Raw genomic sequence first — 16903 nt, forward strand, 5'->3', positions numbered from 1 at the left:
ACAAATTTTAGGATTGTTTGTCCTCGTTCTATGAAAAATGTGTAGGTATTGATAGGGATTGCATTAAATCTGTAGATTGTTTGGGTGGTGTAGACGTTTTAACAGTATTTGTTCTTCCGGTTCGTGAGCATGGAATGTCTTGCCATTTGTGTTGTCTTCCATCTCTTTCGTCAGTGTTTTATAGTTTCAGAGTACAGGCCTTTCACCTCTTTGGTTAAGTTTATTCCTAGGTATTTTATTATTTTTGGTGCAGTTGTAAATGGAATTATTCTCTTAATTTCTCTTTCTGCTGCTTCATTATTAGCGCATAGACATGCAACAGGTTTCTGTACCTTGATTTTGCCGAGTTCACTGAATTCCTTTATCAGGTCTAGTAGTTTTTTGGTGGAGTCTTTAGGGTTTTCTTTAGATAGTGTCATGTCGTCTGCAAATAGAGTTTTAGTTCTTCCTTGTTGCTTTGGATGCTTTTTATTTATTTTTCTGGTCTGATAACTGTGGCTAGGACTTGCAGGAGGACTATGTTGAATGAAAGTGGTGAGAGTGGACATCCTTGTCTTGATCCTGACCTTGGGGAAAAGGCTCTCAGTTTCTCCCCATTGAGTATGATGTTGGCCATGGGTTTTCATAAATGGCCTTTATTATGTTGAGGTGTGTTTCCTCCAAACCTACTTTGTTGAGGGTTTTTATCATGAATGGATGTTGTACTTTGTCAAATGCTTTTTCTGCATCTACTAAAATGATCATATGGTTTCGTGTCCTTTTTCATTGTTGTGATGTATCACATTGATTGGTTTGTGACTGTTGAAATTGCTTCCCTATTTGTTGACACCCTAAAAATGAAAGAACCTAAAATTCACACCAGGGTATTGAGGAATACTGGCTTTTCAGAATCCAGATGTCAGGTATGTGGTTCTGACACTTTCTAGCGTTGTAACATTGGTTAGGTTTGGTTGCTTCCGTAAAAGGGAGGGTCGGAACTAACTATCTTTAAAGTTAACTTCCAATCTTACTGTAATTGGTTCTTATGAGCAAATATTTTTGGTACACAAATGCATAGTACATAAATTTTCCACTTGACAAGTGTGTCACATACCAAAAGTTAATGGGTTAGCTTCTTAGGTGCTTTATTCCACAGCAGTAGAGTTGTGTCTGTTTTGATTTACTATTATTAAGAGTACATAAGACTGCCTACAATAGTGCCTGGCACATGGTAGTTTCGTACTAAATATTCAGTAAAATATTACTGATCACTGAACTCCTGGGCGTCTTACAAGTCTGTTTAAACACTGTGTTAAAATATGTATACGTTTGTAGTGACCAGAATAACAACATTAGTAAATGAATCAGTAAGAAAAATTTCAGCCTAAAATCTAGTGTTTGAAGGAAAAAGTGAAGAAACAAGATAGAATTTAATGGAGATTCTAAGTGAGGGTTTGAGGGTAAGTTCAGATGCTTTATAATGGTGATACTTCATTATTTCTAAATCCTTTAAAAACATACAGCTTTTCAGTTCCCCAATTTGTTATTTCATTTATTCATATACAACATTGATCTGTGTGCCGGGCTCCGAACTAGGTTCTCAGCAAAAGAGATGGTCTCTGTGCCATGAATCCTTCTCTGCAGAGAAGGGAGAGAGACAGGCCTGGGATTACCAGGAATGAGCGTTCAGAAGGGAAAGTCCCACGAGGTGGGCGCACCTCGCTGGTCTGGGACTTCTAGTGAGTGTCACCTGGCTGGACGTGGGCGGGGGAGCACTGGAGCTTTCCAGGCACAAGCAGCCTGGGGAGCGGCGGCAGTGATGATGATGACGACGACGATGACGACAGTGACCGCTGGGGAAGGAAACGGAGGTAGTAGTGAGTGGATGTGACGTGACCTCGAAGGTTAAAATCAGTAGCACTCAGATGTGAAAGAACAGGAACGAGGCATTCGAATTATCCCAGGTTTCTGGCGCTCACTGAGATGGGCGGCACCGGTGAACGGGGGGTCTGGGGGCAGCTCCTGCGTTCAGCTGTACGCCTGCTGGGTGTGCGAGGTCTAGGAGGGGGTGTGAACTGGGCACTGAGATGTGTAGATGGGCCTGGACTCGAGAGAAGCAGTCTGGGTTGGAGATACACTTCGTGAGTCACTGGCAGGTGGGGGTTTGAAGGAAGGAGGTTGGGACACGTCCCCGTAGTAACCCGTTGAACTTGAAGGTACTTTTATGCGGCCCAGTGGAAGTGATACGGTGAGGAAAAGGTGAAAATGGAAAGAGTGGAACATTTTTCCCGGTTGCTGCTAGGAATTAAACGGGAAGAAAGAGGAGTAAAAGAGCATCTGCATGGGTCTGAGAAGGCTTAGTTAGAATTAACTCAAGTGTGTGTGTGAGTCCGGGGAGTTGAAGTGATGATTTCCCCCGGGTGGAACACAAGGAATGCGGGTTTAAATAGGTCGCGCCACCAGGCGGTACTACGGGTCCAAACACACTGTCACGTGGGGTGTTGGTGGGTATGATCCTCCCAAGGGAGATGGAGGGAAAGGCAGATGGAACATAGATTCCGGAAGCATTTGCGAAGTGGCTGCTGGGTGGTTGGTTTCCCTAAAACTTGAGGGAATTCTTCTGTCAGATATGTTTATGTTCTACATTTGAGCATACTTCTTTGAGCGTATGCTGTAGGATACTTGCAGGATCAAGAGTGGTAGTGTGGCTTCATAAAATAGTAGGTCCCAAAGCTTAGACTATAATTAGTAGAGGGGTGCCGGGGTGCGTCAGTTGGTTAAGCGTCTGACTCTTGATCTTGGCTCAGGTCTTGATCTCAGGGTCGTGAGTTCAAGCCCCGCGTTGGGCTCCACACTGGGCGTGAAGCCTCCGTAAAAGCTAAATAAATATTAGAGATGATTTGGTTTTCAGACTTGATCCACAAGTATGAACTACATTCTCCTCAAACGTGCCTTAGCCTACAGGGAGCGCTAATGCCAGGGAAGATGGAGAATGTACCGAATTACTTGCTGAACTCAAATTTGCACTGGCAAGCTTTGACAACCCATTCTTCCTGCTCCAGACATCATTTACCTCCAACATTTATTGTATGGAGCCATTCACATAATTCAGTGTTTCTTAATTTGACAACAGAAGTACTTGTTTAAAAACCTCCACATTTCAGTGTGATGTACGTAGATGATCCTTAAGGTGTGACTGTAGTATTACGTATTGAGAAGTACTGAGTTACTAGGCTATGGAATACCTCTGGTCCTTTATCTATGGATCTGAAATCCTGAAGCATTAAATTCTATTTTGCAGGAGCCTTATACACTTGGAAATAATAGCCAGTATTAGTTGTGAAGCATTGACTATGTGTTAAATATCAATAAGGTGGTAAATAACAGAGGCATTATCTTATTTAGACTTCACAGTAACTGTCTGAGAAAAACGATCTGCCCCCCCTTTTGAGGATTAAGAAATCGAGGCTGAGAAGTGAAGTACCTTGCCAAAGACCTCATACCTAGTAGGTGTGGAGCCGAGCTTCAGACCCCGGCCACTGAATTTAGGAGACATTTTAAATTTTGATGATTCCTGCCAAATTCCCTTCTAAAAGGGGGAGTGACCGTTTCCCTGCACCTTCAACCTCCCCAACATCTGCATTCCTGCGAAGTGCTAAGTGAAAAACTGTTAGAATTCACAGGTAACTAGTGCAGTTGGTTTTTCCTATTTTTTAGGTATTTGTGTTTCGCTTTCTGGGAGTTAGCTTTGCCTTTTTTCCTTTGAGTTTATCTTTCTAGTTGTTATGTAGGCCAAGTGGTTAAGTTTAAGTTTTGATACCTTCAGGAGGCAAAAAAGAGCAACAGTGTTAGCTGTGTTTCTGCAGTTTCACCCGGCTTTTCTTGTGAACACTTTTCTTGTGAGTTCATAGGATTCCGACCTAAATCCCTGATAAGTAAGCTTATCTCTACGTACGTAGACCATCTAACATGAGTTTGTTTCCACAGAGAAAGAGAAGTATTCTCTAGATTAGAGTGGTGCCCACTAATGCCCACAGACTGAATTTTTCTGTGCGCGTGGCAGGCACCCCATTACCCACTCCAGGATGTCGAGAAAGAATTAATTGGCTTTATTTCTTCCTCAGGTTTGCCTGCAATGAGATTTCATTCTCTACATATAAAGGACATCCTTTCTGAGCTGCTGTGAATAAATTTGGAATGACACTGTATATTTTCATCTGATGGAGAATTAGCTGTACCTTGAGTTTGGATTGCTGCACTGGACGACCTAAGAATATCGCTCACGATGTCATCAAACAGGAGTCAGAATCCCCATGGACTGAAGCAGATTGGCCTTGACCAGATCTGGGACGACCTCCGCGCTGGAATCCAGCAAGTATATACCAGACAAAGTATGGCGAAATCCAGATACATGGAGCTCTACACGTATCCTACTGCTTGAGCTGAGATTAATTTGCTTAGAAGTTCAGTTATTTACTAGTATGATCTGTGAATGGTTAGAAATTTTACATCGTGTTTTGTCTTTCCATTTTCACCCTGTGATATACTCAGAGTCCTTTTTTAGCTTTAAAAATTAACTCACACTCTTTAAGTCTTTTGACCAGAGGTAAAATCGGCTAGTTGGTTAGTCCAAAGCAGTGCTGTGCAGTGCAGTCGTTACTGACTACGTGTGGCTGTTTACATTGGCAGTCACTAAAATGAACAGTTCCTAAGTCACGGTATCTGTACTTCAGGTGCTTGATAGATGGCACACTACTTCCGTCGCTGTGGAAAGTTCCATCGGACCGCGCCAGTGAAAGCAGGGGAGCGCTGGTTTCTGTGTTGTCTGCGGTCGCCTTTGTGCTTCAGGGCCTGAGCAGGGTGCTTGCATCAGAAATGGTCTGGTCCTCGTGGCTCAGGACGTGGTTCAAGGCCCGCACTGGCCTCTGCGCTGACAGTGCGGGGCCTGCTTCGGATCCTGTTTTCCTCTCTCTGCCCCACGCTCACTCTCTAAAAAAATAAATAAACGTTAAAAGAAAAAATAAAAGCAGTCTGGCCCACAAAGCCAGAAATATCTGCTGTCTCGCCCTTTATGGGAACAGTTCGCTGACCCTTATCTAAAGGGTTACCACATAGAGCAAAAAGCTTGACAGTCACGACCTTGTTTTACAAATACGGTATTAAAGTATTTCATTCGCTCGTTATGTGGTCCATGGTGTGTGCAAGGGACTGATGGCCTGCCACAAAGGTCATGAGGGTGTAAAAGACATAGCTCCTGTTCTCTAGTATGTACTTGACGATACACTTTTTAACTTGTAAGTTTCTTGATTCCATTCAAATATAAGAAATTGAAATTTAAGCTAACTCCCTAGACAGCAGATTGCTACCGCTTTGCTGGTTCTAGTAGTTTAAAGTTGCTAGTTCAGTGGAGATTTAATCTTAGATTTTTAGTATGTATCCATAGTTGTCAAACTTGGCTATGTGGTATTCCAGTGTACCCTCAGCTATGCTAACATTTTAGGATCGTCCCCCCAAATTAGCATTACTTTAAATAGACATGAAGCTTCATGTCTAACTCAAAATTAACTTAAAAGTTATTATAGTTGTGTGCATATTCCTATGTGCGTGTGCATTTACGTTGTTAAAAAACCAACAATTAATTGAGATATAACTCCCATACTGTAAAATTCACCCTTCTTTAACTGGTTTTTAGTATATTCCCAGGGCCGTGCAGCCACCAACATGGTCTCATTTTAGGACATTTCCATCACCGCCAAGAGAAGATCCGTACCCATGAGCAGTCACTGTCATTCTCGCTCCCCTCGGTCCCCGGCAACCACTAATCAACTTTCTGTCTGTGCGTTTGCCTGTTCTGGACATTTTAGAAACGTGGAATCACACAATGTTTAGCTTTTTGAGACCGGCTTTTTTCACTTAGCACAGTGTTTGTGGCTTCAGCCTTGTGTCACGTGTCCGCACATCCTCCTCCTGACGGCTGGATCGCAGGGACACATACCGCGTTTTGTTCATCCGTTCGTCAGTGATGGGCCGCCTGGGTTGATTCCACCCTTTGGCTCTTACTGAACTATGCTGTTGTGAATATTGTTATCTTGGGTGGATAGCTGGGAGTGGATTGCTGGGTCACAGGACATAGAGAAAGCCTTTAAGGAGGATAGGATCTTTGACAGAAGAGAGGAGCTTCCTCCGCTCGAGGGTTGTGGCTTACCTAGGTGTATGACCTTTATGATCTTTTTTGTTTTTGTTTAATCTTGTAAGTAATACGGCTGAAGGTGGTGATTTCAGTGGCGAGACAAGGCACTTGGCTGGGTTTCTGGTGTGCGGAAAGCCCAGGGAGCCCCGGTGTGGAGACCAAAGACGTCTAATTGCTGATTTGTCTCTGGGGAATTTCTTAACATGTGATTTTTGGCTAAATCAGATTGGTCCTCTGTCCAGGACCATGCCGTGCTCTCAGAACTCTGAGAATGTAGAGACAGCAGTTACTGGCTTCTTTTATTCTGTAAATAATTAGAATGTGTAGTTCTGCAGTTTTTAAATTTTTTCGGAAATGCTGCCCTTCAATTGAGTATTCTTTTCCTCCCAGTTGCGTTTGACAACATAACAGCTTTATACATTTATTACGAGTGGAGAGGCCGACTGAGTCTAAAATATCTTACTTTAATTCTTCAGGTATTTATGAAATAACAGCTACAGTTGGAGTCTTATGTGTCAGGCCTTGGGCCAGGAAGCATCTTCGTCTTCCTCAAGGCTTGCATTGCCCCTGAGGGCTGGTGGGAGTGACCCTCCTCTGTTGGTGTCGGAAACCACTTCCCCAAAGGCTCACGTAACTTGCTTGATACGGCAGCCACAGTAAATGATGGCAGTACTAAAATGCGCAGTAGCCTGACCCTAGAAACCTGCCTTTATCCGCTAACTACCTTCAGATTCTGTATCTGAGTGAATCCTGTTGCTCAGAGTATTTGCAGTATTGGTGGTGTTATTGTCACAACTAGAACTTTGGGGCGTCGCGCACGCTTTTCCGGAGCATGTGGTCACTTGCGTTGAGGGTCCCCTAAGACCGGGTGCTGTTGGAGACACCACGGCAGTGCTAGCCCCGCCTCCGTTTGCGGGACGCTGCAGATTTTTGTAAAGTTTTCTCTTCGGGTGTGTGTTCGGTCTCCGTGTTAACCACTTGCTGACTCGCCTTTTAAAATAATCTCCTCCGGGCTGGTTTACAGTGACATCTGACACTTGGCGGTTGTCAGGTTGTGTTTCAGGTTAGCGGGTGCTTTTGGTTCTGGGAGGAGGGAGCAGACTGTGCACCCACTGTTCACTCTGCAAGGTCAGAGCGTCCTTGGCGATAGTTGCTGACGGAGAATGGGTTAGAATCAGGCGAGAGGAAAAGCTCGTTGAGAGAAAAGAGGGATCCTTTTCCTTCCTAACTCTGGCTGGGGGCTAACGGCTCAATTTTTACCCTTTGTTTATCCTGGAGAAACATATGTGACTTGCTTTCTAGAGAAAATACCCTGCTTTTGAATGTGAAACAAATATTCTTAGAGCCTTATTATACAGTGTAAACATTTTTCTTGACTTTTTAACTCAAAATGGCAAAGGAAAGAGAAAGGTGTTTTTGGAAAGAAAACAGTCCCAGAGTATCTGCAGTCAGAAAGATCTAGTTCACTCACCTTTGTTTCCAGCCGCTACTCTCAGGGGCTTCATTTTTCTTCTACAGTTTGAGCCTCAAGCCCTTGCTCCTTCCGGCATGTCTGTCTGTCCAGTCTTTGTCTCCTCGCTTCTAACTTTCCTTGATGTCTTACGTACTATACAGCCGACCCTGGAACAGCACGGGAGTTAGGGGCATTGACCTCCTGTGCAGTGAAAAAGCCGCATATAGCTTGACCCCCCCAAAATTTAATAGCCAAGTACTTTCAACTGTGGAAACCCAACTAAGAACATAAACAGTCGATTAACACACATTTATGTCATATGTATTGTTTACTGTGTTCTCACAATAAGCTAGAGAAAAGAAAATACTAAGAAAATCGTAAGAGAAAATACATTTACACTACTGTATGTAGCGAAAACAAATCACATTTAAGCAAACCCGTTCAGTTCAACCCTCTTGTTCAAGAGTCAACTGTTGGGGCGCCTGAGTGGCTCAGTCGGTTGGGTGTCCAACTGCGGCTCAGGTCATGATCTCGCAGTTCATGGGTTCGAGCTTCGCATAGGGCTCTGTGGTGACAGCTCAGAGCCTGGAGCCTGCTTCCCATTCTGTGTCGCCCTCTCTCCGCCCATCCCCCACTCACACTCTTGTCTCTCTCTCAAAAAGAAACAAACCTTGAAAATACATGTTTTTTTTTTTTTTTAAGTCAAGTTTTTTTAAAAAGTCAATACAGCAACTTTTTTTTTTCCCAGTAAAATACAGGCGTGCGTTCTGTGCTGGTGGGTATGTAATAGGTGGGTAGACAATAGTAGACTTCTTCCTTTTTGAAAAATTGAAATAGGTAATGTAATTTCTTGGTCGGTTTATTGACACTTCAGGTGTCATGCTTCACTCAGCAAGCGTGGGTCTTGATGAGTGGAGCAAACGTTTATGGTGAGAACGCAGGATGAGGGAGGAACTGAGAGCGGCCCATCTGGTCGAGTGTGGTAGAAGTTTCTAGTTTCGCTGGGCGCCAGATCTGCCTGCCCTCCTTTCCAGATCACAGGCGTTTTTTCCCTTGGTCAGTGTACACCGCAGACCATGTTTTGCCTTCCCCTGGGATCCAGAGAAACCTCCGCGTTGGTGTCTTTCATTGTTTCCTTATGCCTACGAAAGTTCTCAACGCTGGAGTTCGGATTTTTCCCTGTGGTGCTGTGAGCTGAATTAGTTTATCCTGTTTTATTAGCCTCGTTTTTTGTTTGTTTTTCGAAGTCTTCTTTTTCCCCAGCAGTACACTCAGGATCCCGTTCCTATTTCCAAGTCTTGGCCGTTCACCTCGCAGTAAGTGATAACAGACATAGTCAGGATTCATATTTACTCTCCGTCCTGATGTTCTGTGACACAGTTCACGGTCCCTGGGCCTGGGGGCACCTTTGCACCCAGAGTGACTGAGCCCTCAGCCGCGCATGCTTCGCAGGCACAACGTGCCAGGACGTGCTGGTCCTACCGCGGCCAGTGCCTGCCAGCTGCGTGGTCACGTCCCAGCTGCTGCTGTCACTCGTCAGGCTGACATGCTCTGGCCCTGGCCAGCTCTTCCTAGGAGCCGTGGGGAATATTCCAGTAGCTCAGCCTACCTGCTGCCAAATTCCCTCTTACCTTTAGAGAAAACTCAGAATCTCCTAGAAAAGCTGATCAAACCGAAAGAATAACAAATTCTTTCACAACAGATTCATGATGACCCGTGTCTTCTTTGAAATAACCATCCAGCCCAACGAATGCATTTGGATGTTTTCGTCTTGTACTTTTTTTTTTTTTTAATAGTCTCACATGGATATGTTTGGCTCACCTAATGAATGTGGCTAACATCAGATAAACCTAAACATAAAGGTATTTTACAGTTTTTCCAAATGTAGCTACTGTTCTCCTTTGTATTTATCCAGACTTTTAGCGTGAGGTTCTAAAGGACATAACTGATTCATAGAAGAAATGCAAATGGTCTGTAGGCGTATGAGAAAATGTTACAACTTATAATTGTTACAGAAATGAAGAGTTAAATTTTTTACACCAAAACTGAAAACCGTTTTAAAAGAAGTGATTGTAACCAGTGTTTGGCAGACTACAGAGGGAGGTGAAGTTCCTGTCGTCAGATGGAAACATTAGTTTGCTGTGATCTTTCTGGGGAGACATTTAGAAATATAAAGACAGTGTTTTGGCTTTTTAACTTTTAACTCTGTTCTAAGGAAGTCATGGTATTCAAATTGTACCTACAAGGCTATTCAGAATATTTTAGTAATAGGAAACCGTGGAAACCAACCTCAGTCTTCATCACTAAAGATGAAATGGTATTTAAAGGTTATAAACAGCCAATAGAGTTACACTGCAGGATATTCTTGGACATGTAATAATGTCTGTAACAAGGGAGAAGCTGGATGCAAAGTGGTACGTGTTCTGTGAACCCTCAGTGCATCCTCTCTGCTTGTGAAAAACCACATCGCCCCGTATTGAAGGTAGCTCTCCAGAGGTATGGGGCTTATCACTGGTATTTTTTTTTTTTTTTTCAACGTTTATTCATCTTTGGGACAGAGAGAGACAGAGCATGAACGGGGGAGTGGCAGAGAGAGAGGGAGACACAGAATCGGAAACAGGCTCCAGGCTCTGAGCCATCAGCCCAGAGCCCGACGCGGGGCTCGAACTCACGGACCGCGAGATCGTGACCTGGCTGAAGTCGGACGCTCAACCGACTGCGCCACCCAGGCGCCCCACTGGTATTTTTTTTTTTTTAATAGATGCTAATTTCTTTTTTTTTAATTTACTCTGGAGAGAGTGAGAGAGCACACACGTGAGCTGGGCAGAGGGAGAGAGGGAATCTCACACAGGCCTCACACTCCGCGGGGCTCGATCCCACAACCCTGGGATCGTGACCTGAGCTGAAATCAAGAGTCAGACACTCAACTGACTGAGCCACCTGGGCGTCCCTAGATGATACATTTTTAAATGATCTTCTGTGCTTTCTAGATTTTCAGTGTAGAACATGCATATTAAAATACCATTTATTAGTTATTTGTTTTCATTATGCAAATGTAAGTCCTAGTTACACTTACTTGCAAAACTCTGCCTTTCACCACTGACCTAATACTTTTAAAATAGTTTGTAGGGGGTGCATGGGTGGTTTAGTTGGTGAAGCATCTGACTCTTGATTTTGGCTGTGGTCATGATCTCACGGTTGTGGGATTGAACCCCTCCTCTGGCTCCATGGTAGGCGTGGAGCCCACTTAAGGTTGTCTTTTTCTCTCTCTCTCCCTCTCTCCCCCTCTCCCTCTCTCTTTCTCTCTTTCTCTCCCTCTCTCTCCTCCCCTGTATTCACTCACTAGCTCTGTCTCAAAAAAAAAAAAAATAATTTTTAGGATTGAGAAACTATATTTATCTTTGAGGGAGAACCCACAGAAATGATATTGCATCATTGCCTCTAGAAATGATATTTTGTAATTAGTTGTACAAATGTGCTATGTTCAGGTTCTTTTCCTTCTAAGTGTGAATCCTGGTGTACGTATTTAGACTGCTTTGAGCATTTTCAAACAAATTTTATAGTTAATCACTATCAGTTGCAGGCAGACTTGGCTTTTGACATAGGCTGTGGATGTTCATTTGCTTTATACGGGACATCCTTTTCGGAACCGTACCGACAGTGGCCCAGCGACGGCTCGATTCTTTCCTAACTTTACAGACCAGCTGTGCCAAGTGGGAGGTGGATTTGCTGCTCCTGCCAGTTGTCCCGGCACGTTTGTTGACATGTGAAGATAGATAGAATTTTTTTTTTTTTTTTTTTTTTTTTTTTTTCAACGTTTATTTATTTTTGGGACAGAGAGAGACAGAGCATGAACGGGGAGGGGCAGAGAGAGGGAGACACAGAATCGGAAACAGGCTCCAGGCTCTGAGCCATCAGCCCAGAGCCCGACGCGGGGCTCGAACTCACGGACCGCGAGATCGTGACCTGGCTGAAGTCGGACGCTTAACCGACTGCGCCACCCAGGCGCCCCGATAGATAGAATTTTTAATGCAACTTTCAGTGTGGCCTTTCCAGATGATTATAATACAAGCTAGCTGTTCAAGATTCCTCTGTAAGTTCCCGTTGGGTAAGAAGCGGTGGTAGGAAATAGTTCTGTTTAGGTTTGCTTCTTTAATTGAATTGACTTTTCCGTTAGAAGATGAAAATGGTTTGCGTTTGGTGGTAACTCAGAGTCGCGGAGCGATTCCCCAGATGTGTTTAAGTCGGAGGCGTGGTGCTGGGGGTGACGGTCACTGGAGTCCCCCCCCCCCTCCCTTAAGCGCTGGCAGTAACCCCCCTGTCTTCCGGCGGGACATGTCAGCGGGAGATGAACCGAGCCGTCCCTTGCGGCCCCCGCTGCGGGGAAGGTGCTCTGCAAACATCTACAGAAATGTGCACGTGTGTGACTTGGCCCTAGACCCCTTTGTATCTGATGTGACCCCTTTCCGTGACTTGTCCCCACCAGTCACGCAGAAGTATACCTCGGAAATGGTTGAACGGTTGTGGGGTGACAGAGAGTGACTTGGCCCATTTTGGAGGCAGAACCAGGCTTGGCTCCTTAACGCGAGCTGCCACCCCACCGACCCCTTTCCATCCTGCCGTGGCCGCGAGGCTTGGACAGACCTCTGAGCGAGAGGCCCCGTGTCCGCTTGGATCCCCTTCCGCTTTCTGCCGCTGGCTGTGTTGCCAAAGAAACCCCAGGGAGCTTTTTGAAAAGACTCTCCAAAGTTTTAAAAGGCAAATATGTGGGTTTGTTAGACTCTGGCTGCCTTAGCGTCAAACAACTAACCCATTGACTATTGAATGAAGCTTCAATTCTATTTTATTACTTTTTAGGCTTCTAGTTTATTTTTACCTCTGGATGGTTTCCTCTTAATTCCTATATTTAATCCTCAAATTCTATTTTAATTATTTTTGCTTTAAAAATAATTTTAGATGTGACCCATTTTCTTGTAAACATTAGTCCTGTTTTGTTTTTCTACTCTTCGTCTAAAGTAAATGATTTATTAACACGCAGTTCTGCATGTGTTGGAACGGCGGGTGGTAAGTGTGGTCTCTGTAAGCAGAGTAGTAGAAGGAGCCCCACTTCGTGTGGAGAGAAAGCATCTGGAAGCCGGAGGGCTGCGGTTTCCCCACAGCACAGAAAAACCACACTCAGTAATTCAGGAATGCATCCGTTTCAGAGTCTTTCTTTAGACGTGGATTATTCTCCCTTTCACATAATGTACTCGAAATAATCTGGGGATGCCTGTCCTCACATCTGACTCGAGGCTGATTCAAGGAAGGACTAGTTCCCCTGGATAGATGATTTCTCTCTAGCAGCTTCTGATACACACTGAGAATCTTTTTCCTTTTCCGATAACATTTCCCCACATAGTGCAGTTGATTGAAAGCTAAGAGTAAAAAGATACAAACTGAAGCTTGTGTGTTGTCAAAGCTGTGTAAAGTCTGTCCAGATGGGTCGGCTCTGATATCTTGCCTTTCTGAGGACTCGGCCTGGATTCAAAGCACGATTGGTGTCATTTTTTTGTGAGAGGTGGTTCACTACTCCCTCAAAAGCATACACCTGTTATTATCTCCCATATAAGCTTCGTGTCTGTTTCCTCTTCGCAAAAACAGCAAGTAGGGGTTCCCTGGACCAGCATTTTTCATGAGGAATAGCTGGGCTTTCGGCTGAACTCTTCCACGGTCGGACACAGCCACTCACTTTACAACTACCTGTAGGAAAAACTACATGAACCCAAGAGTAGGTCTGTTTGGGGGCTTTTTAAAATGGAATTTTTGTTTTTCAGATCAATAATCCTGTTGTAAAATTTAGCAGGCCAAAAAGGCGCGCAGTGAGCAGTACTTCCTTTCCTTCCGTCTTCCATCGGAGTCTGGGCCATACCAGCGGTCCCTACAGTTTGGGCTCTGTCTCGTTCACATCTCTCTGTGTGATACCTGCACACGCGCGTGCACACACATACTTGTGCGGAGAAAATGGATGTTTATATTAACTTAAAAATAACCTTTAACACAAATTCTCAATTGCAAGTAAACAAGTAATCTGTGGGGTTTGGTTTTTATGCACATGGTACCCTGGTGGTTGATCCTTACAGAGAATTTGCTCTGAAACATCCCTGTGAGTGAACAGAGATGGTCTCTTGACCTCATACCAGGCTTAGCTTGTAGCTCACCTCTTGTGATTGTCGTTGTGTTATCTGGAACCAAGCATCTTTGTTAAAATTTATTTTCCTTGATTACTTTGATAATATTTGCACTTTAGTCAGAATTAGGAATTGACTCAACAGTCAGTTACTCGAATGCCGTTAGAAATGCTGGAGATAAATACTCTGAAATCAAAATTACTTCTGGCAGATAGTCCTCCAAATGTGTAATGTATTTTTTTTTTTTTTTTTTGTAATTCATATTTGTTTAGGTAGATTTTAGGATTCTGGCATAGACATTATAATTTTTGTATCCTGTTTTATTTTCCTGTTGTTGTAGATGTTTATTCTGGCCTATGTTTTGTACTGTTATGTTGCAGGGATTTTGTGGTTGTTGTTGTTGTTGTTGTTGTTGTTGTTTTAGATTCAAATTAGTTAATATACAGTGAAGCATTGATTTCAGGAGTAGAATTCAGTGATTCATCACTTAGACACAACACCCAGTGCTCATCACGAGTGCCCTCCTTAATACCATCATCCATCTAGCCCATCCCCCACCCATCTGTTTCAGGTATTCTTATAAGTTATGTCAAATGCCTAATGAAGTGGTGGATGTGTGGGTGCATGTGGGGGGGTGTGTGTGATGGAATATTTATGATGGGATATTTTGGTGGTAGTGCAGACAGGAAATATTGCACAGGATGATACCAGAGGAGGGAGAAAGAATTTGACCCTGGCAAGGTTAGAAATGTTCATGAACCAGGGCTGTTGAGATGGACTTCAAAGAATGGCTATGGATGCGCAGAAAACAACGAATGAGAATCTTGGTGAATTTGGCTGGAGAGAGAAGGATGAATGAGAAAGTGGGAGTAGCACTGCTAGCGAACGTGGCATTGGACACGGCGTCGGCCAGCTTGAATGGCACAAAAATAACCAGACGAATTGGTTGATTTAATCGGCTTGGATAAAGGATGGTGCCCCATTTTGGTGAACCTTGAAAACCAGGTAAGTGAGTTTGCACTTGTTTCCTTGTTTTTGTTTTGTTTTGAAAGTGTAGGTTCATAGAGATTGGATATATGACTTGAGAATGAATGACTTGATGTAAACAGATTTTAGGAGGATTAATCTAGAAATAGGATTAATCTCAAAACCAGCTGGGATTAAAACAGGAAGAAGTCAAAGGCAACCGGAGACCAACTTGGTCTGAGTAGTAGTATTCCACACGGGTGTTGTGTAAGTTCTGAACTGGGGTAGTGGCAATAGAAACAAAACAAAAGCACCAATTTCTGGGCTTCTGGTTAAAGATGAAAATTACGTTTTGACTTTCCCCTTTGCGACATCACTAAAACGGTAGTAAAAGAATTTTAAGATCAGTGAAGACGAAGAATGGAAGAGAATAAACACCGTAGGTGTTCTGGAATAGAAAGGCGGCACTTGTTAATAATGAGCACTGGGTGTTGTATGTGAGCGATGAATCACTAAGTTCTACACCTGAAACTAATATTATACTGTATGTTAAGTAACTGGAATGAAAATAAAAACTTGAAAAAAATTTTTTTGGAAGATGGAAGGCATATGGAGGCGGGGTAACTGATTACCAGAATATAGGAAGCCCTGGTTTAGAGGGTGATGAGAGGTGCTGCAGCAGGAAAGCCACTGTTCCTGCAGGACTGGAGAGGCTCGGGATCTGAAGCCTCCAGTTTGGCAGAAGGTAGTGTGAGATGGGGCGGTGCCTGGGAGATGATGAATAGATTCAAAATCTGTAAAATTAACAGCCCATCATCCCCTCTACTCCCAAGTACAGATCATTTGGTGGCCAAGAGCATATCCTGTGTCCCAGGCAGAACTCTTGTGTGTACTTCGAACACAATGAAGGAGACTGTGTCAGAAATTCAAGGCAGGAGGCTTGGACGTTGGCATAAGTAGGAACTATGAGCACTGGCTATGACAGAAAGTTAGCATTTAGAATGATTGGTCCCCAATTCCATTGCAAAACACTGGTGGTGATGCTGGAGACTGAATAGCTCTCAGGAAGAATGAACGGCCCTGAAGGGCACATCCATTTATCGCCATGCGAGGCGGCAGCAGCGAAGTGGCCGCCTCACGTGCTGTGGCCCTCCAGTCTCTCTCAGGCCAGTGGTGTTTCCAGCTGGCATTGCAGTTCCTTATCGTTATGAGTATAAGCATGAATAGCTGTGTTTTGAAAGAACAGAATAAACAACCATAGAATGAAAAGGGATAGGAGAAACTGTTAATACGGGCAACAGAAGAAAATGTTTTGAAAGTCAGCATCATCAGATATAAGAGATTCTTACTACAGTAGTAGAGTAGGAACGGGATGCTATGAAAAAAGAACCCTTATTTCAAATGAGAACTCTGATTTTAAGGAAAGTAACAGAGCTAGGAGAATAGGCGAAAGTGAAGTGAAAGGGCACAAAACTTTGGTGCCTGAGAACTAACCCAGGAGGCCTAATATCTGACCGTTAGGAATTCTGGAGAAAAGCAGAGGAGATTTTTTTTTAAACTTATGGTATCTTTCTGTAAAGAGAATATAAAATCATTTCTCAGAATTGAAGATGCTAAATCTCTAGTGCCCAAAATAATGAGAAGATTGATACTAGGGGAAAAATTATGAAATTTTTGTGCGCAGAGAATTATGAGATCTCCACGAACCCATGGATTAGATTTAAGGGAGCAGGGTAAAGTTCCAGGATTGGTATTGTCCGATTGGTCTAGAGAGCAGCCAGTGTGTATCAGAGCTAGAAGACCAGGGAGCCATTGTGATTGTTGCAAGAATCAAGACCATGGATACGATGAGTAAAACCCAACTTGAAATTACCCATGTGCAAAGCCCTAAGCTGTCCTTCACAGAGGCACAGTTAAGGAAGATGAACGTAATTTAACATCCTTTTCCCCCCGTACAATGTCCAAGTCTTTTATTATTGTGTCGTAGGGGTTCTCTATGTATTTAGGGCACCAGTGTTTGGTCGCATTGTTTTGCTAATATTTTCTCCCAGTCCAATGCTTGCTACTCCTTTTCTGAATGGTGTCTTTGGATGAGTAGGTCTATTTTATTTTGAGGAAACCTAATTTTCTTTTACAGTTCCTGCCTTC

The 16903-nt window shown here is 43.6% G+C and overlaps 1 protein-coding gene across 6 annotated transcripts in view; it reads left to right on the forward strand.

Moving 5' to 3' along the window:
• The window catches only part of CUL1 (cullin 1), a 106977-nt gene that overhangs the window by 33087 nt on the left and 56987 nt on the right, over positions 1 to 16903 (forward strand). For 5 of the 6 annotated variants that reach the window (XM_045496035.1, XM_045496036.1, XM_045496032.1 and 2 more), the window contains exon 2: positions 4104 to 4404. In XM_045496035.1, the coding sequence (XP_045351991.1) occupies positions 4265 to 4404 (140 nt within the window). In that variant the 5' untranslated portion in view covers positions 4104 to 4264. Of the gene's footprint in view, positions 1 to 3389; positions 3663 to 4103; positions 4405 to 16903 lie in introns of those variants that run through there. The other variant, XM_045496034.1, reaches the window with a different exon arrangement.

The sequence above is a fragment of the Leopardus geoffroyi genome, chromosome A2 (assembly GCF_018350155.1).
Source record: "Leopardus geoffroyi isolate Oge1 chromosome A2, O.geoffroyi_Oge1_pat1.0, whole genome shotgun sequence".
Lineage (NCBI taxonomy): Eukaryota > Metazoa > Chordata > Mammalia > Carnivora > Felidae > Leopardus > Leopardus geoffroyi.